Source organism: Acipenser ruthenus, chromosome 20 (assembly GCF_902713425.1).
Source record: "Acipenser ruthenus chromosome 20, fAciRut3.2 maternal haplotype, whole genome shotgun sequence".
Lineage (NCBI taxonomy): Eukaryota > Metazoa > Chordata > Actinopteri > Acipenseriformes > Acipenseridae > Acipenser > Acipenser ruthenus.
The window spans coordinates 15,054,786-15,081,814 of record NC_081208.1 but is presented as its reverse complement, the minus strand read 5'-3'; the positions used below and the strand labels follow the sequence as shown (position 1 = coordinate 15,081,814).

The 27,029-nt window shown below is 44.5% G+C and overlaps 1 protein-coding gene across 1 annotated transcript; it reads right to left on the bottom strand.

The window, feature by feature from the left end:
- On the bottom strand, positions 1-27,029 carry LOC131698884 (C-type lectin domain family 4 member G-like). The gene is made up of 7 exons (XM_058993548.1): positions 26,915-27,029; positions 26,498-26,614; positions 20,630-20,881; positions 11,273-11,425; positions 8,387-8,539; positions 3,435-3,547; positions 1-2,708 (listed from the first exon to the last, which is right to left on the bottom strand). The coding sequence occupies exons 1-6, from the start codon at positions 27,015-27,017 to the stop codon at positions 3,495-3,497; spliced, it is 831 nt and encodes a 276-aa protein (XP_058849531.1). The 5' UTR covers positions 27,018-27,029; the 3' UTR covers positions 1-2,708; positions 3,435-3,494.

The following is a 27,029-nucleotide window of genomic DNA, read 5'->3' as shown; positions in this document are numbered from 1 at the left end:
AGCAAGTATAACACTGAACATGGATATTACCCAGATTCTAGAGGGAACACAGGCGACAGGCGTCTGTCCTTCAACAGTAGGTCGCTTCGGGGAAGATCAGCTGGCTCTGTGTTTTATCCTCCAAGTCTGTGTCTCAGTCCTGCTCGCTAACCCACCTTTTCATCTCCCTTACTTTCTGTCTTACTTGCGTTCTTCTCAGGCACTATCTCACTAAAGTGATGAATTGTCTGAGAAGCAGCAGCAGCAGGTTGCGCTCCTTTCAATTATCTCTCTGGATTCACATTTCTCTAATATGAATGTAACACCCCTTAAATCATAAGGCTAGTACTACAGAAATAGCATAGATATTGTTATAGCTGATTACACCACTGAGGGAATTGCACCCCCAGAAATAGTTATTTAAAACAAAATTGAGATTCACCCGCCAAAAAGAGTGGTAAGAGGGCTGAGCTGTAAGGCCCTGCTTGCTAATCGAGGAGGGGCGCACAACACCACCAATAAAAATGAATTTCAATTAAAACAATGTTCTTTGATTCAGGAGAGAGGCAGTGGAAGGTAATGAGAGATGAAGAGAAACAAGGCAGGTATCACGTTCAGCAAGTTTATTACACACACAAGGATAAAATAGATACAAGAGCACATTAACACAAACGGTTCTCACCAGGCTATTGCTAGATCTTGCCTTAAATCTTAAATTGCAGTCAATTTACAGTCATATCAAATCCCAAAAGCGCAGTCATAAAGCAAAAGAAACATATAATTAAATAGAAATAACATAAATATACAAACAATTTCAAACAGCAGTGAAAACTCCAAATACCTTCTGTGCAATTAAACAAATCTATAACCACTACAGACAAGCAAAATCAATACTAATTACCCACAACTACAGTATCTGCACATCTGGGGAGGATAAAAAAATAATAATAATAATTTAATACAATACAGCAAGTTATGCAACCCAGTTTCCCCTTTAAAAAAATCAGAGACAAACCCAAATATCTTAATACAAATACATACAATACAGTAAAACAATAAGCAGCAGCATACACACCAATCACAAATTACAATGCACTAAAACTGTAACAGAGGTAAACTCTCGACCCAGTACAAGCAGAGATTTTCTTTACATAGCTAAAAGCGAATAGCAAATATGAAATATAATTTACATAACGTCCAAAACGTGTCACTCGAAAAACTCACCGCACCAAACACCCTCTGAACACCTTCCAACAGGTCTCTTATTCCGGTCGGTAGTAACTGTGCTTCTCCTTAAGAACACCAAAGTGTCACGCTATTAAAATGTCTGGTCTGGTCTGGTCTGGTCTGGTCTGGTCTGGTCTGGTCTGGTCTGGTCTGGTCTGGTCTGGTCTGGTCTGGTCCGGTCTGGTAGTTTACCTCGGGTCAAAGGGGCCCCTTTCCACTCCACTTTACAGCAATCGCAGGACAAGAGCTCACATCACTCCTGTCTTGGAGGCCTTGCACTGGCTGCCTATCAGGTTTAGAATTTATTTTAAAATTTTAATGCTGACATATGAGTCTCTTCATGGGCTAGCTCTGACTTATCTGTCAGATCTTTGATCTTTTTACCCTCCCACTCGCAACCTCCGCTCTGCTGATCTCACACTGTTGTGTATCCCTTCTGCTCGCCTGCGCCTTCTGTTGCTATGCCCCAAATCATGGAACTCTATTCCACTAGAGATCAGGGACTCGGCTTCTTTGAGTGTTTTAAAGCTAATTTAAAGACTTCCTTTTTTAGAAAGGCGTTTTTATGATTGTTATGATTGTTTTATTTCCTTGTGCTTTTTTTTATGTATAATCTGTTTATTTATTGCTGTACTATTAATTGTGAAGCGCTCTGTGATGATTGCTTTTAAGGGCGTTATACAAAATAAAGTTTATTATTATTATTATTATTATTATTATTATTATTATTTAAACGCCGTGGTGAAATTAGAAAGGACAGACCACTGGAGGAGCAGGTTGTAAACCAGCCAATGACATCACTTGGCTTTGGTTCGCTATGACAACTAGGGCTGGAGACAGAAGTCATTCTTGCTGGCCAATCAATGCACTCGGGGAGGGGGAAACGCAGAACCGAAACAACCGAAAAAAAGGAAACACAGACATCAGCGAGTGCAATCAAATCAGATCAAACTTAAACCAATAATAAATCAAGCAGATGTTTATAGAAATAAAAATCATAAAGTCAATTCTAATTTAATACATATAAAAACACTGCGTGAAAATAAAAAAAAAATAACTAAAGGATAACCAAGATGCCTATTAGATCAACATTACCTTGAATATGTTCAGGATTATCTGGACTGGGCAAGCAGTCAGTAACTCCTTTATTTTACAAGAACAGGTGCTACCTCTCTTGAAAGCGTTCAAACATTACATCCATCAAAAAGTTCAGTTCTCAGCAAGAAACAGTTCAAGTCAATTATTATTATAAGAATATTAAAATGATTGAAAGCATTAGATGTTACAGTTGTTTTGAGGGAGGGAGGGATTACAGATATCATGGTTTTATAATCGCTGCCACTGTTTCACAAATCCTTTGATTTGAACTCTTAGTACAGGAAGCATCGTACCAGCTGGGTGTGAAATTTTTATACTTAGCAAAATGAACACAGTCTTCCCCCAGTGGATCTTCTCCAGTATAATTTTCGGGTTCTACACCATCATCCCTTTTGCCCCAGTATCTGAAATATTAAATGAACACAAAGTGTGATTAAAGCTTGCTTTAAAAAATGCAATATCGTTATATCGGTTACTAATTGCATGAAAATGTAAAGTTTAAAATCCTTTTGCATGAAACACACATGAATTGGACTCCAGTTCCAGGTATCGTTTTCTTCATCACTTTTCCTAGGATTAAGTGCTTTACAAGCCCAATAAGGGACAACTAATGAGCTCAGAATGTGACCCCAGCAGTTTGCACTGAACAATCCTCACGAGACAGGCACGCTATAGGAGGACTGACCATTTCACTTTTTAAAGTTGAAGTCGCGTATGGTCTTTGCATTGCAGTTTGTGCATTAAAAGGCTGAGTCTGGCATGAGATAATGAGATGATATGAAGCACATCCTTGGGTGTAATAACTGAAGGGGGCTATTTTAATGAGCTAAACAGTGGCGGATCTAAAACATATATGGACCTCATTTCACTGTATTAATAAACAAGCCTATAAATCGCTTTGAGGGGAAAGCCCCAGCAGGATTAATACAGAGTAGATCATTAAAATACTGTAAAACATGACATGTTTGTGAGCAAGACATTTTCACTACTTTAAGCCTCAGAGATAGCATACTGACTGCAATTAGTTTATTTACAGTTTATGTAAACTTTAGGCTATACTATCTGCAAGGTAGGTCATTTCCTGTTTACAGTAGACCTTCCTGAATGATTTCAGAAAGAGAATGACTCACGCTTCATTAGGATTTAGAGTTGTGTTGTCCATCCAGCGCCACTGTCCTTCTATAGCCTGATCATTCAGTCCAATCCAGTATTTGATACTGCCGGCCTGGTTCGATAAGAAATCCTAAACACAAAACACACCTTTGACTCTCCAGCAGTGTTAACCCTGTCTGTATATATTCTTCATGGAGTATTTCTAGTGATTGATGAGTACCCTGTTAGATCCTGATTCTCCTTGGATAGAGAACTGTTTGCTGTTTTTGAAATCTCTTTCCCTCTATATATATATACATACATACAGTAGCAAAGGAATTTGTTGATCTTCCACCTATCCATATGTAGCGGGTGCTGCTGATTTTATTATATTCAGTGAACATTAGGGCTTGATTTGCTAAAATACCCTGATTTAGATGCTTAATTAGCGTAGCTGATCAGCGCCATCAACAGGTGCTGTGGATTGGGAGATGTAGAAATGATTAGCTTACCTTTAAAAGTGCCATAGCGTTTGTCATTTCAGAGTAGCACACACTTTCCTCTGTGTGTGTGTGTGTGTGTGTGTGTGTGTGTGTGTGTCTGTCTGTCTGTCTGTCTGTCTGTCTGTCTGTCTGTCTGTGTGTCTGTGTGTCTGTGTGTCTGTGTCTGTGTCTTTCTCTCTGTCTCACTATCTCTCTGTCTCTGTCTCTGTGTCTGTGTCTCTCTCTGTCACCCTGTGCGATTCGTTGTTATTTTGAAATATCTTTAATCACGTCTTTAATTTTAGTTCCGGTATTTGATAAAGATGTTTGAATCCAGACTTGCCTGAGGTAATGTGATTGATTGTTTAAAGGTTTGTGTAGGGTGGGATTATGTACCGTGTAGGTTACAGCCCGCTTGAGGTATTGTGATTTTATAAGCATTTCTATTGTACAATGGTAGTAGCGTGCCTTTGGGGAGATGCTAACTTTTGTTCTTTTTTCCATAGGATAAAGAACGCTCCCCACTGTTTTTCTTAGATAGTGTTAATACGGGTTATTTTTTTTTAATATAATTTTAGCAACGCTTGCAAACCAATTGATAGTTATTTGAGATAATATTGCACACAGCTGATTCACCATTTGTGTATAGCATACTTTATAGTCTGTGGATTTTTGTGGAGGCGGTGCACTTCCTGTTGCTGGGATAGGGATAGAGTCACTGCAGGGTGTTTTAGTTTTGATTTGTTTGGTGTTTGGTTGAGCACTGTGTGTGTGTTGTGTTATTCTTGATTCAGGATAGTGATAGAGTCACTGCAGGGTGTTTTAGTTTTGATTTATTTGGTTGAGCACTGTGTGTGTGTTGTGTTATTCTTGATTCAGGATAGTGATAGAGTCACTGCAGGGTGTTTTAGTTTTGATTTGTTTGGTGTTTGGTTGAGCACTGTGTGTGTGTTGTGTTATTCTTGATTCAGGATAGTGATAGAGTCACTGCAGGGTGTTTTAGTTTTGATTTGTTTGGTTGAGCACTGTGTGTGTGTTGTGTTATTCTTGATTCAGGATAGTGATAGAGTCACTGCAGGGTGTTTTAGTTTTGATTTGTTTGGTTGAGCACTGTGTGTGTGTTGTGTTATTCTTGATTCAGGATAGTGATAGAGTCACTGCAGGGTGTTTTAGTTTTGATTTGTTTGGTTGAGCACTGTGTGTGTGTTGTGTTATTCTTGATTCAGGATAGCGATAGAGTCACTGCAAGGTGTTTTATTTGTGATTTGTTTGGTATTTGGTTGAGCACTGTGTGTTATTCTTGATTTAATTTTGCACTTTTGATGATTTTGTAGTTTTCAGTTTATTTTTTGTTTTTCATTTGCGTTTGTTTCACTGATTTTGTTTTTATCTGTTGTGATTGTTCACTTGGTGGCTCTATCGCCCTCCTGTCTTTTGGTGGTGGGCTGCCTTCACCGATCTCCACAATTACATACTATCTGCTGGAACCTTTATAATTGCATATTATTTGTTTGTACTTTTATTTAGTATTATTGATTTGTTGATTTATTACCTATTATAACAGATTGTTCTTTTGTTTTGTTTTTTATCTGTGCTCTATGAAATTTGGGGCTTTTCCCATTTTATAATAAATCTTGATTTTAAACTGTACCGACCTCTCTTATTTGAACGGTTCTTGTGTGTGGGGATTATTCGTATTAGACTGTACTTTGGGAATCCCCCTCTCCTATATATTAAAAGGGGGTGGCGTGGTCGGGTATATCCATAAGGTGGCGCTACACATATATAAATAAATACGGTAGATTAATTTCAGTAATTTGTGCTGGACCAGTTGGCAACAATCCCTGTGACACTTGTGGGACAGATTCCCTGAATATGATATCAATACATGAATGTGTATTAATGATATAACTGGACTAATTAATGAAACTGCTGTGTCTTAAGAAAAACAGCAAACTGCTGTGTCTTAAGAAAAAGAGCAAACTGCTGTGTCTTAAGAAAAGGGCCCCTTGGTTCCTGGCAGGAATACTGAACTGAAGATGACCAGGGTTAGGAGGGGGGCACCTGGACAAGGACAGTGAAGAAACCATAAAACTGCAAACACAAGCGGTTTGGTGCAAGGAAGACATAAAATATAGAAGTAAACAAGTCCCAACTGCAACAACAAGTCATTGGGCGAAAGGAAGCAGACAAAAGACAAATCTGTTATCAGACAAACCAACTGTTATTAACTGTCATTAATTTAGTAAGCACACTTTGCATGTGAAATAACCCTCGAGCGGACTGTACACCGCCAGCTCTCTGCTTTCCTGTCCAACCACTCTCTGCTTGACCCTCTCCAATCTGGCTTCCGCTCTGCCCACTCCACTGAAACCGCCCTCCTGTCTGTCACCAACTCACTTAAGTGTGCCCGAGCTGCCTCTCTCTCCTCTGTCCTAATTCTCCTCGACCTCTCTGCTGCCTTTGACACTGTTGATCACTCTATTCTACTATCATCTCTTGCTGACCTGGGGATCTCTGGCACTGCTCTGGCCTGGTTCTCCTCCTACCTCTCCAACCGCACTTACAAGGTAACCTGGCGTGGAGCAACCTCCACACCCCACCCTCTCTTAACTGGAGTCCCCCAAGGGTCAGTCTAGGGTCCTCTCCTGTTCTCTCTCTACACCCGCTCCCTGGGCCCCCTATGGTTTCTCATACCATTTCTATGCTGATGATGCTCAGATTTTCCTCTCCTTCCCCACCTCTGACTCCACCATCTCCTCCCGTATCTCTACCTGTCTGTCTGCTATTTCCTCCTGGATGCACTCGCATCACCTCAAATTCAACCTCTCTAAATCTGACCTCCTTTTCTTTCCCTCCTCCTCCCCCTCCTCTGATCTCTCTATCTCTGTTCCTCTGGAATCTACCACACTCTCACCCTCTTCCTCAGCTAAGAACCTTGGAGTCACCCTGGACCCCTGCCTCTCTTATTCCCAGCACATCTCCACTCTGGCACGCACTTGCCGATTCTTCCTGAGCAACATCCGAAGAATCCGACCCTTCCTCACCAACTATGCTACCCAGCTCCTGGTCCAGGCCCTGGTACTCTCCCGCCTAGACTACTGCAACTCCCTCCTGGCTGGCCTCCCTGCGTCCGCCACCCGTCCGCTCCAGCTCATCCAGAACTCTGCTGCCCGCCTGGTGTTCTCTCTGCCTCGCTTCGCCCACGCTACTCCACTACTCCGCTCGCTCCACTGGCTCCCGATCACCGCTCGCATCCAGTTCAAGACTCTTGTACTAGCCTACAGATGCCTTGACCAGACTGCACCCAGCTACCTCCAGACCCTCATCTCTCCCTACACCCCCACTCGACCTCTCCGCTCCGCCTGCACTAGAAGACTAGCTCTACCTCCGCTACACTCCCCTGCCTCCAGAGCCCGCTCCTTCTCCACCCTTGCTCCGCAGTGGTGGAATGACCTTCCTACAGATGTCAGGACTGCCCAGTCCCTGACCACATTCCGGCGCCTCCTTAAGACTCACCTCTTCAAAGAGCACCTGTAGAACTCCTCTGTTTGTATCCTGGGACACTATCACCCTTCATGTAAATGTGCTTTATTTTGCTCTTATCTGCCCCTATTTTACTGCATTTAATCCTGTACTTCAGAATACTGTAATCTGCCAAGTGTTTAACCTGTAGTACTTTGTACTTAATCATATCCTGATGTAACTATCACTATTTAATCATACCCTGATGTAACTATCACTATTATCTGCTGTATTATTGAAGTGTGGTTTGTCACACTTATACTTTGCTTGAACAAAAGTTATTGTATTTCTTGCTCTTATTGTATTACTTGTATTGTAACACTTGAAATGTATTTGCTTACAATTGTAAGTCGCCCTGGATAAGGGCGTCTGCTAAAAAATAAATAATAATAATAATAATAATAATAATAATAATAATAACTTTTAGTGAAACTTGATGAAGTAACTATAAGTAATCTACCTCATATTGTTGTATTAAGAATTTCTTTAAAAGTAAACTTGCCATATCTTTAATCTATACTCCATTATGTGTGTGTGTGTGTGGGCGTGTATGTGTGTGAGCAAGTTACTAGCTATGTCACAGCTTGCTTGGGCTGATGAGGTTGCTGCCCTGTGTGTGAGGAGATAGGCGGTGTCATATTTCAATTGCCCTGCTAGCCGCATGAATGCAGTGAAAGCTTTTGACTTGTGTTTTGTTCTTAGAGACTAAGAGATTTACAGTCTGACTTTTCTGATTTCCGTTTAATATTTGTGTACTTAACAAAATACTACTATTTATTAAACATTCCTTGTGTCTAGCGCGTGAATGTGTGTTCATAGTAAATCCTCGTTCTTTGTAACACGTCAATTAAATATTATTAATAAGAGAACTAATCAACCCAGATAAACTCTGAATTATCAATTACTGAATTGTTCCTACACACTGTGATGTCAGACTGTGCAGCTCCATTAGGATCTTTGTGAAGTTGATTGCTATTCTGTACCTGCTCTGCCTTGCTCTCTATAATCACCAGGTGCCCCCCCCATTGATGTGCAGTTATCACGGCTGGAGTTCCAGTTCATATTATCAGTTGAGAAGTAGTAGCACTTTCCATTGAACTGCATCCACTTCTCTGGACACAGCTTACAGTTGTTGTCTGTAGAATGAGAAAGAACATGCATGCATTAATGTATTCATCCCTTTAGCTCTCCAGGATGTAACCTGTGAGATGCATCTTATTCACAAGGGGGTCCCAGGGGGTAGGGGTTCAGGGGGGCTGGCAGCCTCACACATAATCCAGTTACAGCTTCATGTTACACATTGCAAATGCACTTCTAATTGCATTTTAAAAAGTGTCAAATCCTTCTTATTGCAGAATCATCATGTACAATTACAACACACATTACCAGCACAGGTTTCTAATGATCTCAAGTCTGTTTTGCTGAGCTCATTAGTTATGCTTTCTGGCAGACCTCTCCAATCACACGGTGCTCTAAATGCAAATGCTTGTTTCACACATTCCTGTGCTACACTAGAGCAGTGGCACTCAATTCTGGCTCACGAGATCCAGTCCAGTCCTGGTTTTTACTCCAAGCAGGTTCTAAAACAGTTGAATCTGCTCAGATTGAACCTGTGAAGAGGTAGTTCACTAACTGAGGACCTGCTTGGAATAAAGACCTGGACTGGAATGGATGTCGAGGGTCAGAGTTGAGTAGCACTGCACTGGAGAGAGGAAAGGTCTCAAGGGACAGTGTGTAGTTTGTATATTCTAGTTCGGGCTCAGGTTGGGTCAGGTGTAGTTTGTATATTCTAGTTCGGGCTCGGATCGGATCAGGTGTAATTTGTATATTCTGGTTCGGGCTCACGTCGGGTCGGGTGTAGTTTGTATATTCTAGTTCGGGCTCGGGTCGGGTCGGGTGTAGTTTGTATATTCTGCAGTTTGTAAAGACATGGAACTCCAGGTTTGTGTCTGCGGCTGGAGCAAGACGACAACGGTCAGGGGTTTGAAGATTCATCAAGGGAGAATTAAATGCTTGAGGGAGAAGGGACAAGGGCCTCGCATTGATCATTACTTCTTACGAAGTCAGTCAAGTCAGTCGAATGAAATCCAGTGACAGGATGCAAACCACAGTTCGCAGGATATCAGCACCCCTGTCATAGACGTGAGGAGGACTTGCATGGACACAGTTAGTGATGAACCTAATGATCCTTGTGAACCCGGTCAGACAAACCAGCATAAGACAGAAAAGAACGGGCACAAGCCTGGAGTTAAATGGCCAAGAGCTTGTGAGAAAACGGCATGGGACACAGTAAACACAGATCTCTGCGTTGCATTGGAAAGATTAAGTGGAACAGTTGAAAAGAAGCTGGATAAATTTGGGGACATCATCTACGCATATGGAAGTGAGAGGTTTGGAGTTGAAAAAAGGAAGGAAAAAGTACAAACTATTCCTGGAAAGTCTAGACGGCAGCAGGAGATTGAATGCTTAGTTAGAGAAAGGAGACAGCTGAGGAAGCAATGGAGAAGAGCAGAACAAAGTCAGAAGGAGGGACTCAATCTCTAACAAAGGGTCATAAAAGATAAGCTTGCAACATTGCGCAGAGCTGAGCGCCTATGGAAACGCTCCAAAAAAGAAGGAGCGTGCGAGAACTAACTTTTATAAAGACCCATTCAAATTTGTAAAGAAGTTATTCACCAGTGAGAAGAATGGCACACTAAAAGCATCTAAGGTTGAGCTGGTGAGATATTTGGAGGAAACACATACAGATTCAAAAAGGCAGGAGCCTATGTCAATTCCATCAGACATCCCACCTATCAATCCACCAGAATACCAAATGGAGGACTGCGCACCTAAGTGGAAAGAAGTAGAGCGAGCTGTGAAAAAAGCAAGGGCTTCATCATCTCCAGGGCCTAATGGAGTTCCGTACAGAGTGTACAAGAGTGCTTCAGGAGTTCTACGAATTCTGTGGAAGTTGATGAAAGTGGCATGGGAATAACAGGTTGTACCAAGAGCATGGCACCGAGCAGGTGGAGTCTTTATACCTAAAGAAAAAGATTCTACAAGCATCAGTCAGTTTCGTCCTATTTCCCTATTAAACGTAGAAGGCAAGATTTTCTTCAGCATTATTGCTCAGAGATTGTCAACTTACCTATTAAAGAACTGCTTCATTGACACTTCAATACAAAAAGCGGGCATTCCAGGTTTCCCAGGATGCTTAGAACACATCAATGTGATCTGGCAACAAATTCAATCAGCTAAAAAGGAGAGGAAGGAGCTCCATGTGACATTCCTGGATTTGGAAGGAGTTAAATTCTCCTCCCTGCCCAGATTGATTGCTTCAGGTGGGAGCAATCAGTCAATTAATTATTCAATTATGGACTTAGCCACCTGGCATAAAAGGAGGCCTCAGCCTCCCAGTTGGAGAGAGAGTTCTGGAAGGAGAAGAAGAGTGTTTTTGTTTGTGAGCAAGTTACTAGCTATGTCACAGCTTGCTTGGGCTGATGAGGTTGCTGCCCTGTGTGTGAGGAGATAGGCGGTGTCATATTTCAATTGCCCTGCTAGCCGCATGAATGCAGTGAAAGCTTTTGACTTGTGTTTTGTTCTTAGAGACTAAGAGATTTACAGTCTGACTTTTCTGATTTCCGTTTAATATTTGTGTACTTAACAAAATACTACTATTTATTAAACATTCCTTGTGTCTAGCGCGTGAATGTGTGTTCATAGTAAATCCTCGTTCTTTGTAACACGTCAATTAAATATTATTAATAAGAGAACTAATCAACCCAGATAAACTCTGAATTATCAATTACTGAATTGTTCCTACACACTGTGATGTCAGACTGTGCAGCTCCATTAGGATCTTTGTGAAGTTGATTGCTATTCTGTACCTGCTCTGCCTTGCTCTCTATAATCACCAGGTGCCCCCCCCATTGATGTGCAGTTATCACGGCTGGAGTTCCAGTTCATATTATCAGTTGAGAAGTAGTAGCACTTTCCATTGAACTGCATCCACTTCTCTGGACACAGCTTACAGTTGTTGTCTGTAGAATGAGAAAGAACATGCATGCATTAATGTATTCATCCCTTTAGCTCTCCAGGATGTAACCTGTGAGATGCATCTTATTCACAAGGGGGTCCCAGGGGGTAGGGGTTCAGGGGGGCTGGCAGCCTCACACATAATCCAGTTACAGCTTCATGTTACACATTGCAAATGCACTTCTAATTGCATTTTAAAAAGTGTCAAATCCTTCTTATTGCAGAATCATCATGTACAATTACAACACACATTACCAGCACAGGTTTCTAATGATCTCAAGTCTGTTTTGCTGAGCTCATTAGTTATGCTTTCTGGCAGACCTCTCCAATCACACGGTGCTCTAAATGCAAATGCTTGTTTCACACATTCCTGTGCTACACTAGAGCAGTGGCACTCAATTCTGGCTCACGAGATCCAGTCCAGTCCTGGTTTTTACTCCAAGCAGGTTCTAAAACAGTTGAATCTGCTCAGATTGAACCTGTGAAGAGGTAGTTCACTAACTGAGGACCTGCTTGGAATAAAGACCTGGACTGGAATGGATGTCGAGGGTCAGAGTTGAGTAGCACTGCACTGGAGAGAGGAAAGGTCTCAAGGGACAGTGTGTAGTTTGTATATTCTAGTTCGGGCTCAGGTTGGGTCAGGTGTAGTTTGTATATTCTAGTTCGGGCTCGGATCGGATCAGGTGTAATTTGTATATTCTGGTTCGGGCTCACGTCGGGTCGGGTGTAGTTTGTATATTCTAGTTCGGGCTCGGGTCGGGTCGGGTGTAGTTTGTATATTCTGCAGTTTGTAAAGACATGGAACTCCAGGTTTGTGTCTGCGGCTGGAGCAAGACGACAACGGTCAGGGGTTTGAAGATTCATCAAGGGAGAATTAAATGCTTGAGGGAGAAGGGACAAGGGCCTCGCATTGATCATTACTTCTTACGAAGTCAGTCAAGTCAGTCGAATGAAATCCAGTGACAGGATGCAAACCACAGTTCGCAGGATATCAGCACCCCTGTCATAGACGTGAGGAGGACTTGCATGGACACAGTTAGTGATGAACCTAATGATCCTTGTGAACCCGGTCAGACAAACCAGCATAAGACAGAAAAGAACGGGCACAAGCCTGGAGTTAAATGGCCAAGAGCTTGTGAGAAAACGGCATGGGACACAGTAAACACAGATCTCTGCGTTGCATTGGAAAGATTAAGTGGAACAGTTGAAAAGAAGCTGGATAAATTTGGGGACATCATCTACGCATATGGAAGTGAGAGGTTTGGAGTTGAAAAAAGGAAGGAAAAAGTACAAACTATTCCTGGAAAGTCTAGACGGCAGCAGGAGATTGAATGCTTAGTTAGAGAAAGGAGACAGCTGAGGAAGCAATGGAGAAGAGCAGAACAAAGTCAGAAGGAGGGACTCAATCTCTAACAAAGGGTCATAAAAGATAAGCTTGCAACATTGCGCAGAGCTGAGCGCCTATGGAAACGCTCCAAAAAAGAAGGAGCGTGCGAGAACTAACTTTTATAAAGACCCATTCAAATTTGTAAAGAAGTTATTCACCAGTGAGAAGAATGGCACACTAAAAGCATCTAAGGTTGAGCTGGTGAGATATTTGGAGGAAACACATACAGATTCAAAAAGGCAGGAGCCTATGTCAATTCCATCAGACATCCCACCTATCAATCCACCAGAATACCAAATGGAGGACTGCGCACCTAAGTGGAAAGAAGTAGAGCGAGCTGTGAAAAAAGCAAGGGCTTCATCATCTCCAGGGCCTAATGGAGTTCCGTACAGAGTGTACAAGAGTGCTTCAGGAGTTCTACGAATTCTGTGGAAGTTGATGAAAGTGGCATGGGAATAACAGGTTGTACCAAGAGCATGGCACCGAGCAGGTGGAGTCTTTATACCTAAAGAAAAAGATTCTACAAGCATCAGTCAGTTTCGTCCTATTTCCCTATTAAACGTAGAAGGCAAGATTTTCTTCAGCATTATTGCTCAGAGATTGTCAACTTACCTATTAAAGAACTGCTTCATTGACACTTCAATACAAAAAGCGGGCATTCCAGGTTTCCCAGGATGCTTAGAACACATCAATGTGATCTGGCAACAAATTCAATCAGCTAAAAAGGAGAGGAAGGAGCTCCATGTGACATTCCTGGATTTGGAAGGAGTTAAATTCTCCTCCCTGCCCAGATTGATTGCTTCAGGTGGGAGCAATCAGTCAATTAATTATTCAATTATGGACTTAGCCACCTGGCATAAAAGGAGGCCTCAGCCTCCCAGTTGGAGAGAGAGTTCTGGAAGGAGAAGAAGAGTGTTTTTGTTTGTGCTGTGTTATTGAAACCAGTCAAGGCAATGCCCAGCCTGGAAGCTTTATTTTGTAAGTTTTGTTTTGTGTTGATTGTTTTGTGTTTTTGAAACCTTTTTGTTTGGCCCTTGTGCCTATTTATTTTGGATTTTTGTTTATTAAAAAGCTTTATTTTGAACTTCAAACTGTCTCTGAGTCTCAACCTCGGTCATTCCTTGTCACAGTTGGTATAAGAAGTGGGATAACGCCACCTGGAGGCTCAGGGCAGTATTTTTTTTTGTTTTGTTTTTTGAATTTTGTGAGGTTTTTTTTTGAAAAAAAATGGGGAGGAAGAGCAGACAGCGGCAAAGGCAGGAGATGCAGCAGCCGAAGAAATGTAAGCTGCTGCAACAACAGCCACCCAAGCTGGAGGACCCAGCCAGCCTTTTTCCCTGGTGCTCATCGGTGGAGGTCCTGTCCAGATGGGCCACCAGCTGACTGGTGTGGGCGCTGTGAGGCGGATGGTCACAACTGGGCAGGATGCCCCCACAATCCGGACCAGGAGCAGCTGCAAACCCCATCCTCGGCAGCCACCCCACCACTTCCAACATCACCGCCTTCACCACCATCCCAGGAAATATGGGACTGGTTGATGCACCCTGAGGCGGACCTCTTCCACGACCTCCCCATAGTTATCAATACGCTGTGGCGTCGAGATGGGGGGAGGTGGTAAAAGTGGGAGGAACAGCATCACCCGGCGTCCTTCGCAGAGCTTGCCCTGATGGTCGTTAACTACCTGGCGGTAGATATGGGAGAGGCCCCAGTCATTCAAACAAAGAAGGTAGAGCTGTCTTCCCGAGAGCCAGAGAGGGGTGAGCTGTCGTCCCGAGAGCCAGAGAGGGGTGAGCTGTCGTACCGAGAGCCAGAAGGGGAGGAGCCACTGTCCCGAGAGCCAGAAGGGGAGGAGCCACTGTCCCGAGAGCCAGAAGGGGAGGAGCCGCCGTCCCGAGAGCCAGAAGGGGAGGAGCCGCTGTCCCGAGAGCCAGAAGGGGAGGAGCCGCCGTCCCGAGAGCCAGATGGGGAGGAGCCGCCGTCCCGAGAGCCAGAAGGGGAGGAGCCGCCGTCCCGAGAGCCAGAATGGGGGCCGCTGCCGTCGCCCAGAGAGGGGGAGCCGCTGCCGTCGCCCAGAGAGGGGAAGCCCGAACGTCCACAGCCCGAGAGGGAGGAGCCCGAACGTCCACAGCCCGAGAGGGAGGAGCCCGAACGTCCACAGCCCGAGGGGGAGGAGCCCGAGTGGGAGGAGTCGGTGCGTCCACGCCCCGAGCGGGAGGAGTCGGTGCGTCCACGGCCCGAGAAGGGGAAGCCCATAGGCCCAGGGCTGAAGGGACCCGCAGGGGAAGAATACAGGCTGTTCCCACCTCCACCGCCAGCAGAGGGGGAACAGCCGGAACTGTCTCTCCCTCCACCGCCAGCAGAGGGGGAACAGCCGGAGCTGTCTCTCCCTCCATCGCCTGGGGTTGCCTGCCTGTCCGCATCGCCTGGGGTTTTCTGCCTGTCCGCATCGCCTGGGGTTGCCCGCCTGTCCGCATCGCCTGGGGTTGCCTGCCTGTCTGCGCCGCCAGGGGGTCCAGAGGGTCCAGCGTCGCCAGAGGGGCCAGGGGGTCCCGCATCGCCAGGGGGTCCAGAGGGTCCAGCACCGCCGGAAGGACCAGAGTTGCTGTTCCCGCCTCCGTCAGCAGAGGGAGATGAGCTGTTGTTTCCGCCTCCGCCAGCAGAGGGAGATGAGCTGTTGTTTCCGCCTCCGCCAGCAGAGACAGACAAGCTGTTGTTCCCGCCTCCGCCACCAGAGGGAGACGGGCCGCCGTTCCCGCCTCCGCCACCAGAGGGAGACGGGCCGCCGTTCCCGCCTCCGCCACCAGAGGGAGATGGGCCGCCGTTCCCGCTTCCGCCAGCAGAGGGAGACGGGCCGCCATTCCCGCCTCCGCCACCAGAGGGAGATGGGCCGCCGTTCCCGCTTCCGCCAGCAGAGGGAGACGGGCCGCCATTCCCGCCTCCGCCACCAGAGGGAGATGGGCCGCCGTTCCCGCCTCCGCCACCAGAGGGAGACGGGCCGCCGTTCCCGCCTCCACCACCAGAGGGAGATGGGCCGCCGTTCCCGCTTCCGCCAGCAGAGGGAGACAGGCCGCCATTCCCGCCTCCGCCACCAGAGGGAGACGTGCCGCCGTTCCCGCCTCCGCCACCAGAGGGAGACGGGCCGCCGTTCCTGCCTCCGCCACTAGAGGTGCCACCATCGCTGCACCTGCTGGAGGGTCCAGGTTCCCTACCAGCATTCATGTACTTTGAAGGTCCGGGGCCCCCGCTATTGAAGGAAGCTTGGGGGATCTGGCATCAACCCCGCCCACCACCGCCCGCTGAAATAGCCCACCCAAGGGACATAAGGGGACTCTTGGGGGGAGGTCTTGGGTTCAAAGGGGGGGGGGGGAGTTTGGCTGATTGCGGCCTCCGTACTTTGTACGTGGAGGGAGGTGTGTGGCAGAGCAGGGTTTTTGAAACCTTTTTGTTTGGCCCTTGTGCCTATTTATTTTGTATTTTTGTTTATTAAAAAGCTTTATTTTGAACTTCAAACTGTCTCTGAGTCTCAACCTCGGTCATTCCTTGTCACACACCAATTCGAGCATACCTGGATGACATGAGAACCATGACTACAACAGTAGCCTGCACTAATCGGTTATTGGGCAAATTAACCAATAACATTGAATGGGCACGAATGCAATTCAAGCCCTCTAAATCAAGGAGCATCTCTATAATTAAAGGCAAAGTAGTCGATAAAACATTCTTCATTATGGTGAGGCAATACCAACAGTGTCTGAGAAGCCAGTGAAGAGTCTTGGGAGATGGTACGACGGGGATCTAAAGGACACAGTTCGTGTGGGAGAAGTTAGACAACAAGCAGTGGAAGGGTTGAAAAGCATAGACAGCTGCGCTCTACCAGGCAAACTAAAACACTGGTGCTTTCAGTTTGGTCTACTGCCGAGGTTGCTGTGGCCACTGACTGTGTACGAGGTTTCTTTGACAACAGTAGAGAAGCTGGAAGCTTTAATCAGTTCATACATCAGGAAATGGTTGGGAATACTGCAGCTACCAGTCTACGCTCTAACCGAGGAGTTTAAGTGCGCCAAGGTCAGACTGGAAATGACATTAGTAGAATCACGTGACAAATGCATAAGGGAGGCAGCACCTGTGTTGAAAACTGGAAGAAAGTGGGTGGCAAAGAAAGCTGTGGAAGATGCAAAGGCTGCCCTTCGAATTGGTGATATCATGGGGCAAGTTTAGCATGGAAGAGGGGGTCTTGGTCTCAGTTCAGCTCCTCCTACATGGCACAAGGCAGCCCCAGCTCAAAGGAGGAAGCTGGTAGTCAACGAGGTGCAAAAGCAGGAGGAGAGGATGAGGTGTATAAAGGCCATTTCCCAGGCCAAGCAGGGAGAATGTATGAGATGGGAGAGTGTGGAACAACGCAAGATTGGCTGGCAAGACCTATGGTCAATGGAACAGAGCAGGATCAGTTTCCTCATCAGGTCAACATATGATGTTCTCCCATCACCACAGAACCTAAACCTCTGGGTAGGAGAGGATCCCTCATGTCCTTTGTGTTCATCACCTGCAACATTAAGGCACATTTTGACAGGATGTAAGGTGGCTCTTAGCCAAGGATGGTTTACTTGGCACCATGACCAGGTGCTGCGATGTTTGGCCTTAGTATTGGAAGACAAGCATAACATGACCAATAAGTTGCCACCTGTTCCATCAAAAAATTACACACAAAAGACAACATTCCTCCGCCCAGGAGTGCAACCACCAAGAATGGTGTTAAAACCAATCCTCGCCCAGGACAACTGGAAGCTGCTAGAGACTGCTAAATGCTGGCAGATGTTGGTAAACGGCTTATTTTTCCATCCGAGATTGCCACCACTAACCTTCGACCAGATATTGTCTTGTGGTCTGGATCAGCATGCCTTGTTCACCTGGTAGAGTTAACAGTGCCATGGGAGGATGTTGTAGATGAGGTGTATGAGAGGAAGAAACTGAGGTATGCTCAACTAGCCACTGAAGTGGAACAGCAAGGATGGAGAGTCAGGGTTTACCCAGTTGAGGTGGGTTGTCGAGGATTTGTGGCACACTCTACAACCCGGTTTCTCAGAGACGTCGGATTCAGTGGCCAAGAGTTGCGTCGCACAGTGAAGAACTTATCTGAAGCAGCAGAGAGGAGCAGCAACTGGCTGTGGTTGAGACGGAAAGAATCTGGCTGGGGATCTCAAGCACAATAGAAAGAAAGAAACGCTGATGTACAGGTAAGTAAGCTGGGCTGAGTTGAGTGGGGGACGGAGGGGGGTGATGCTGGGACGCCAGAATCACCGTCGAGCCCTCTTGAGGTGTCGTGGGCTGGTCGACGAAACACTGAGGATGGAAGGTGCCCACTTGAAGACCCCAGAGATGTACCCTACTTAGCTCAATCCAGACGGTTGTCATGCTGATGCGCTGGGGAGGCCGCACTGTGGTTGATCCCCGGAGCCAGCATCACAGCCGTTGTGTATGTTGATGCGCCAGGGAGGCAAAATAAGCTGATCCCTGGAGCCAGCATTACACTTCAGCCATTAACACCAGACAGAAGGATATCTACATCATCATATGGAAGGAAACGTAAATGGATGGAGACACATATAGATCACATTAGTTTACTGTAAAGCTACGTCTTAGTTGGTGCTTATCTTGGCGAGAGCCGAGTTCAAATCAGCATGAAGTTTTAACATCTACTCTCGTGTAATGGAAATCTGGCGGGTTGGGTGTAGTTTGTATATTCTAGTTCGGGTTCAGGTCGGGTGTAGTTTGTATATTCTAGTTCGGGCTCGGGTCGGGTTGGGTGTAGTTTGTATATTCTAGTTCGGGCTCGGGTCGGGCCAGTTGTAGTTTGTATATTCTAGTTCAGGCTCGGGTCGGATCAGGTGTAGTTTGTATATTCTAGTTCGGGCTCGGGTCGGGTCAGGTGTAGTTTGTATATTCTAGATCGGGCTCAGGTCGGGTCAGGTGTTGTTTGTATATTCTAGTTCGGGCTCGGGTCAGGTGTAGTTTGTATATTCTAGTTCGGGCTCGGATCGGGTTTTAAATTTAGGCCCAAGCAGACCTCTAATTGCACTGTAATTGCAGGTTTAGCCACTAGGTGGAGGGGCACTCTGTAGGCAGACATGCTGATCTCCTGCAGTAGTGGATTATGAATGATCTCTTCAAGCTCCATTACAGCTCACTACACAAAACAGCATAGCCATTTATACTGTTTTTTCTCAATTTCTGTTTAGTTGATAGACACAGGAAACACCAGGGTCAGGGTACGCCAGTTTCAAAATTGTTAAATAAGGCACAGTCCTACCCCAAAGTACTGTACACAGACAGGTACTAGAGATTAGAATGTGCTATGTTAGTTAGGTTTCATTGTATAATAATTGTGAAATACAGCAGCACTGGACTTAATCAATATATTACATTTTCTTACCTCTTAGTAGCTTTATTAACATTATTTCCCCACCCCCCTCTTTTCTAATGTTAAATCAGGTAATGCAATTATTTCAAATGCAACACTACAGATAAACTGCTGCTTCCTGCACTGTAGAGGGAAGCAGAGCTACAGCTAGAGGGAGGTGTTGCTGCAGAGAGAAGCAGAGCTACAGCTAGAGGGAGGTGTTGCTGCAGAGGGAAGCAGAGCTACAACTAGAGGGAGGTGTTGCTGCAGAGAGAAGCAGAGCTACAGCTAGAGGGAGGTGTTGCTGCAGAGGGAAGCAGAGCTACAGCTAGAGGGAGGTGTTGCTGCAGAGGGAAGCAGAGCTACAGCTAGAGGGAGGTGTTGCTGCAGAGGGAAGCAGAGCCACAGCTAGAGGGAGGTGTTGCTGCAGAGGGAAGCAGAGCCACAGCTAGAGGGAGGTGTTGCTGCAGAGGGAAGCAGAGCTACAGCTAGAGGGAGGTGTTGCTGCAGAGAGAAGCAGAGCTACAGCTAGAGGGAGGTGTTGCTGCAGAGGAAAGCAGAGCTACAGCTAGAGGGAGGTGTTGCTGCAGAGGGAAGCAGAGCTACAGCTAGAGGGAGGTGTTGCTGCAGAGGGAAGCAGAGCTACAGCTAGAGGGAGGTGTTGCTGCAGAGGGAAGCAGAGCTACAGCTAGAGGGAGGTGTTGCTGCAGAGAGAAGCAGAGCTACAGCTAGAGGGAGGTGTTGCTGCAGAGAGAAGCAGAGCTACAGCTAGAGGGAGGTGTTGCTGCAGAGGGAAGCAGAGCTACAGCTAGAGGGAGGTGTTGCTGCAGAGGGAAGCAGAGCTACAGCTAGAGGGAGGTGTTGCTGCAGAGGGAAGCAGAGCTACAGCTAGAGGGAGGTGTTGCTGCAGAGAGAAGCAGAGCTACAGCTAGAGGGAGGTGTTGCTGCAGAGGGAAGCAGAGCTACAGCTAGAGGGAGGTGTTGCTGCAGAGGGAAGCAGAGCTACAGCTAGAGGGAGGTGTTGCTGCAGAGGGAAGCAGAGCTACAGCTAGAGGGAGGTGTTGCTGTAGAGGGAAGCAGAGCTACAGCTAGAGGGAGGTGTTGCTGTAGAGGGAAGCAGAGCTACAGCTAGAGGGAGGTGACTGTGATTGTTTAACACAATTAAACCAATAGTTGGAATATACTGTTTAAAACACTAGATACTGAAACTAAAAGGAAATCTAGTCATACTATATATTAAAGTTAACAAAAGTAAAATTGTGGTCACATTTGGGTTTGTGATCACAGCTCTAGAGAAATGCAAAAATCTAATGGGACATACAGACTGATAGACTCCATATATCCCATATTATGAATCCCTCAATCGCTGAAGAAAGTCTTAACCAAGTTTCAATACAAATGTAAAAAAACATAAAAATAACTCACCATTCAAAGGGAGAGGACAATATTTATCCAAGATTGAGGATTTCAGGGACAGCTTCTCGTTCTCTTGTTTGCATTTAGATAGTGATGTATTGAGTCTGCTGCAGTTGCTCTGCAGTTCTGAATGGGTTTCATTGAGTCTGCTGTATTGACTGGTCAAGATGTAGTGCTTCGACTCCAATTGACCATAAAATAAAGAAACATTCCTCAGTTGGACGATATATTTTTCTTGGTCTTCTTTAGGAGATTTTAAATCTGAAATAAAAAATTGCAAAAATGTTTTTACATGGCAATCGATTTCTCAAGCAGGGAGTTCAAATCTGATTAGATATAAACAGCATAAAAGTGTGCTGCTAAACTGAAGGACCTTGTCCTTCTCTCCTTCAATATGTGTTCTTCATTGTATTTCAGATCCAATGGTGCAATAGATAGAACATTGTTTTTCAGGCAGGTGATGTGAGAATCCATTGTCAGGTGCCGAGTCAAATGACCCAGCTTTGAACTTGACCTTTGAACTGCGGTACAAGTACTAGGCTGTATAAACTGGAAAACTAACTGTATTATAAATCATTATCTGGACACAATAGATTATCAATGAAGTAGATACGTTATCTATGTAAACGAGAAGTACCAAACAAACCTGTCTGAGAAGCGGTAATGCTGCTGTCATGTAAATCAATAACTGTGCTCAAATTCTCACTTCCTCTTTGATAACTCTGCTGCACTGAATATAATGAATTGATATTTAAAAAGTAATAATACGTTGTTTCCATGTTCATGCATACTTTGCTTTTTTAGATATAAGATGTAGCGTGTGTTTAGGTGGGGCTATGTATTTTGCTTTTTACAGTAGAATCGCCGTTTTAAATGTGCTGACGTCATAGATTTCTACAAAGCTGCTCCTTCTCTGGTCCAGCCTTGCAATCTGCTTCCGTGTTGTGTGCCTGTGCTTTATTAACCTGCGTACCTGTTGCCTCGGCAACCGCTAATACTGCTCTGCTATTGGCTCAACTGCAGGAAGCCTACTGAAGCTCGGCCTATCAACTTTGACCCGATGCATTTAAAACTGGAGAAAGTAAAGAGGGGCTAGGGGCTAGGGGCTAGGGGCTAGGGGCTAGGGGCTAGGGGCTAGGGGCTAGGGGCTAGGGGCTAGGGGCTAGGGGCTAGGGGCTAGGGGCTAGGGGCTAGGGGCTAGGGGCTAGGGGCTAGGGGCTAGGGGCTAGGGGCTAGGGGCTAGGGGCTAGGGGCTAGGGGCTAGGGGCTAGGGGCTAGGGGCTAGGGGCTAGGGGCTATCACAATCCCTTTCTGGTTCGTGCTGAAACAATGCTACTCTAACTAAGCCGGCATCCAGCGGAGTATCGCCTTGTGAGCCGCAGCACCGCACCCCAGTGCTGTTTGGTTACCGATACCGGTAGCCCTGTCTTGCGAGACGAGTATTAATGTCAGTTTGTTTGTTTTTTATAGTACTGCTCGCTCTGCGGAGCGCTTACTAGCTGCTGCAGGGTTGCACTGAATTGTACTGTATGCTTTGGTTTTAAATGGTTTTAGTCTGTACAGTAGACAGTCTATAAAACACCACCCCTTGTATACTATGTGCGACTGCCCTTTGTATTTTAAACTGTGATATACCAGACGCTGTGTATTTATTGTGGGTATTGTTAAACAGACTTTATAACAGATATTAAACTCTTAAATACGTTTTCTAGATAAATGTTATTTCTAAACTACTGGGTTTGCTTAATATATATTTTAGAATCAACGTTATTACATATAACACTGATCTATACTCTAAACTAGCTACCTGTAAAGGATTGAGGAGAAACGAGCGTGTTAGATTGCACGTTTGGAGTTTGATTTGTATTTTACTTTTGATTTGAGTATTCCAATAGAGATTCGTGTGCAGGTTGTTATTTTGATTTGACCCTGTGTTGGATTGTTATGTTTGATTTCATTTTGATTTGTGTACCATAGTTGCATTGAGTTTCATATTTATTATGCGTGTTTGTGTGGTTTTATTTCTATTTAGTTGCACTTAGAAATTTCTCCACTCCTGTATAACTTTTGATGTTTAGTTGAATGACTGCTAATACAATATTGATACCCAGATTAACTTTATACTGAATATTTGTAAATCCAATAAGAACTCTTTAACTGGCTAACCCGTTACTCAAGTTCCAAAAATAACTTTTGGGTACTTCTATACAGACAAACCTGCTCATACTACCACCTTTATTTAGCAACCACCTGCTCTAAGTGACCACTTTAAACTCCTCCCAGTGATATCTGTTCTTTTATTTAACTGTATTACGCGACCACAATTCTCTTACCCAGCAACTGACTCAAACCTGTATTAAGCACCCTTACACAGGGCTAGTGTTTAAGAAAATGATGGTTTTAAATGGTACATCCTAAATTCGAAGGAATACGGTAGCCATTTTAGGGTCTTTTATCCGTAATCAGTAAAACAGCGCTCTCTTGTAAAGGAAGAGAGAACGTGGAGAAACGAAAGGTCCTCGCTAGATGACAGAATTAAAGTTATTAACCTCTCAAAACCCCAGCCCCTCACAGACAATTTCCGCCTGGGAGGCTGTGCCCTTAAATAAATCACAATATCTTCCAAAGTATAGACAGCACAGGCATGGTTCAGGGCTTGAATTCAAGGTAACCCCTTGGGCATCAAGACTAAAACCTCAGGTGTGATAAAAGTCTTACTCAGTACCACACTGGAAGGAGATATCCAGAAAAAATACATAAAAAAACAACAAACGCTTTTCATTTTTTTATGTTCTATAGTCATTTTTTCAACTTGTAGCATATGAAAAGAGCCAGATTTTTTTTCCAGTGCTTCACCAACATGTCTAATATACTGGGTAAAAATTTGGAACTGTTTGAACAAAGGGATCAAATTCTACAGGAGTTTTTACAAAGCTAAGCCCAAGGGTCCCCAAACCTCTCCAAAAATAAACATTGTGTAAATCTTTATGTCAATTGATATACTAAGTTCTAAAAGGGATGTTATCTTCTGGCACCTCACAGGCTAGCCATTGCCACAAGCATTTGCCTTTGAAAGGTTTTTCTTTTTTTTTTCTTTTTTTTTTTTTTTCCCTTCTCTCATTCAAGAGGTGGGCGTGTTTGTTTGCACATCAATTACTCTGTGATGTATTGGGTTACAAACACAGTAAAGGCATGAATGGAACGCTTGTGACCTCCCCTACAACGTGATCAGGGAGATTTCATCGTCATGAAGGTTGTAAGACCACAGCAGCAAAACGCAAGCTAGTCGATTGCTTTTGTTTTGAATGCATGGGGGTACTAGACACATTGCGAATGGGATATCTCAGCGGTGAAATGACGGATTCGAAAAATTCCTTCGCTGTTTGACGGTAGGAAAACAACGATTTTGATATCGAGTCAGCTTTTTTCTCTTTTGCTTTTGTAATAATATTAAAAATGAGTTATGAAATATAATATTTACGTGCAGTTCCGTGTTCCGCCGGCGGGACAAGAGGGGCGTAAAAGGTACTTGTAAAGACAGTAAGTGCCAGAAAAACTGCTGACAAATTCAGGGTTTTATTTTTGTTCACGTGACCGTGTTTTGAGCCGATTCAATATGTTAATTAAACGGTTAATTACTAAACAAAGTCGCTTCTTTTTACCTCGACGTCCTGATTGACTTGCTGATTCTGTTTCAATCATGATATTCGAACACAAGAGCAAGCAATGACATTAATCACTTCCAGATGCTACTGTAACTTGCATTTCGTTCTCGCAGTTGCCTGGGAACTAGGTAGCTTCCAATGTGTCCGTTTTGTGTTGTGTTGTTCTTTCCCGCTAATTTAACAGAATGTTCTCATAATTAGGATGTAGCGGCTTAAGACTTAAAGGCAACCCGTTAAAAGGAAAATAAACACAGAAAAATTCAAGCCATACTTATAAGAGTATGAAAACAATGTGCGCGGTAATCGAAAACGATTATTATTAGTTTATTTAGCAGACGCCTTTATCCAAGGTGACTTACAGACAGAGTGTGTTAACTATCCATCAGCTGCAGTCACTTACAATTACGTCTCACCGGAAAGACGGATCACAAGGAGGTTAAGTGATTTGCTCAGGGTCACACAATGAGGCAGTGGCTGAGGTGAGATTTGAACTGGGGACCTCTTGGTTACAAGCCCTTTTCTTTAACCACTGGACCACACAGCCTCAACGATCTTATGCTTATGCTGGCGTTGGTTTGAGGACGCAATGAATCAACACCTGCCTGAAAGGCAGACATTGAAATTTGCAAAGGATTTAAAATATTTTGTGTGACCTCAGACAGGCAATCATTCATTACTTTCACAAAATAATCTGTTTTGTAAATGCATGTTCTAAATGAATGTTATTAAATGACTGTCACAAAGACGGCCGGAGTGGGTGGTGTCAGACCAGAACCAGGAATTAACACACAGAGACTTGGAGTTTTGGTTAAGCTGAGCGCGTGATCGCGCTCAGCATTTAATAATTAACAGAACAGAACAGAAAATAAAAGGTTTGAACACAAAAACACGGGACACGGCACTATACGCCAAAATAAAGAGACAAACAAAACAGACTATACAGTGAACAGACAAACGGACAAACACGGTGAGTGAAAACACCAATTACTTTACTTTCCTTTCCTTTCTTTTCTCCTCTCTCTCCCGTTCTCCACTCACCGAACACCAACCCCCAGTGAGTGAAAACATGCAGCTTTTATGCAGTTGTACCAAGACTCGATTGCTAGTCAATCATTCAATTGGAATCTCGGTACAACTGCACGTGAATTAATTAAAGTGCAATTCCCCGTGCTCACATATTATTACTTTTTACTTGCACGTGATGTGATGTGCCATCCCCGTGCCTAAATACAAATACACAATTTACACACACGTGAAACACAGACCCGCTTTTATCCCGTGTACCAATGCTTATACACCAACATTTACACACAACACGTAACATATAACATACACAGGGGGGCACTTTGCCACAATGACATACCTCATTTTGTTCATATTACATCTTCTGACTTTTACAGTGTATGTAAGACACACATAAATACAGGAAAGCATGCCAGAGACAAATAGAAAATAAGTTATGGGCCCTCTTTTAAGAGACCAACTGTGTTAAGAGATCACTATTAGACTGTCCCTTGAGTGGTCTCTAAATACAGGTTTGACTATAATATATATATATATATATAACGTAGCATGCACAGAATTAAAAATGCTGCTTGTTTTTTTTTTTTATCAGTTCTTATTAGGATGGTACTGCACGTTAGTTTATATATCATAACCCTGGTTCCCTGAAATAGAAATGTTATCCATTACCGATTGGGATATACCTCTGTGTAGCCTGATTATCATGAGCAGGTGGTGAGGCAATTACACAGTACCACTGCAATGTGGTGAGGCAATTACACAGTACCACTGCAATGTGGTGAGGCAATTACACAGTACCACTGCAATGTGAAGAGGCAATTACACAGTACCACTGCAATGTGAAGAGGCAATTACACAGTACCACTGCAATGTGAAGAGGCAATTACACAGTACCACTCCAATGTGATGAGGCAATTACACAGTACCACTTCAATGTGATGAGGCAATTACACAGTACCACTGCAGTGTGAAGAGGCAATTACACAGTACCACTGCAATGTGAAGAGGCAATTACACAGTACCACTGCAATGTGAAGAGGCAATTACACAGTACCACTGCAATGTGAAGAGGCAATTACACAGTACCACTCCCATGTGATGAGGTAATTAAAAGGGCAAAATATTACAACAGCACTCACATCCAAACCCGGGTTCAACACAGACAACACAGCAGTGTTTGAATACTCACGGTAGACAGCGAGGGAGATGATGGCAGCCAGTAAGAGACAGCACAGGATGAGGAGAACCAGTGCAGGCTGTCTGTATGAAGAGGCTTTGCCAGCAGCACTCACAGGCAGGGTGGGGTCTGAGGAGAGAGAACACAGCTCAGGATACACACACTCAATCAACAGGTAGAGGAAGAATTTCCACGTGTTCTAATTTTGGTGTTTTACTGCCCCTCGTGTGGTTGTGATTTTTGCAATGATTCAGAGCGGTTCTTGCTTGCTGTTCAGTACTTTGTGGTGTGTCGGGTCAGGCACATGTGAAGCAATATGTATTTCTTTAGCTTCTATTACTTGAAAAAAAAACCTTTCAGTGAATGGCTAAACTTTTAGCAATAGTAAAGTGAAGTGGGACACGTTTAAATGTGACCCCTGGTACTTACCCCCTTGTTGTGCACCTGCTCTCTTGCCCTGGGGTTGGTTTACTGTGGAGTAGACATCCTCCGAGGGTTTCTGCAGCCCAGTGTAAATGCTGTCCATCTCCATTACTAGTGCTGT

What these genes read in the sequence shown, in the direction of transcription:
- LOC131698884 (XM_058993548.1), bottom strand. Translation starts at nt 27,017, where the DNA reads ATGGAGATGGACAGCATTTACACTGGGCTGCAGAAACCCTCGGAGGAT. An exon ending in AGCAGGTGCACAACAAGGGG is followed by an intron (nt 26,615 to 26,914) that starts GTAAGTACCAGG and finishes CTCTCTCCTCAG; the next exon opens with ACCCCACCCTGCCTGTGAGT. An exon ending in TAGAGAGCAAGGCAGAGCAG is followed by an intron (nt 8,540 to 11,272) that starts GTACAGAATAGC and finishes CTCATTCTACAG; the next exon opens with ACAACAACTGTAAGCTGTGT.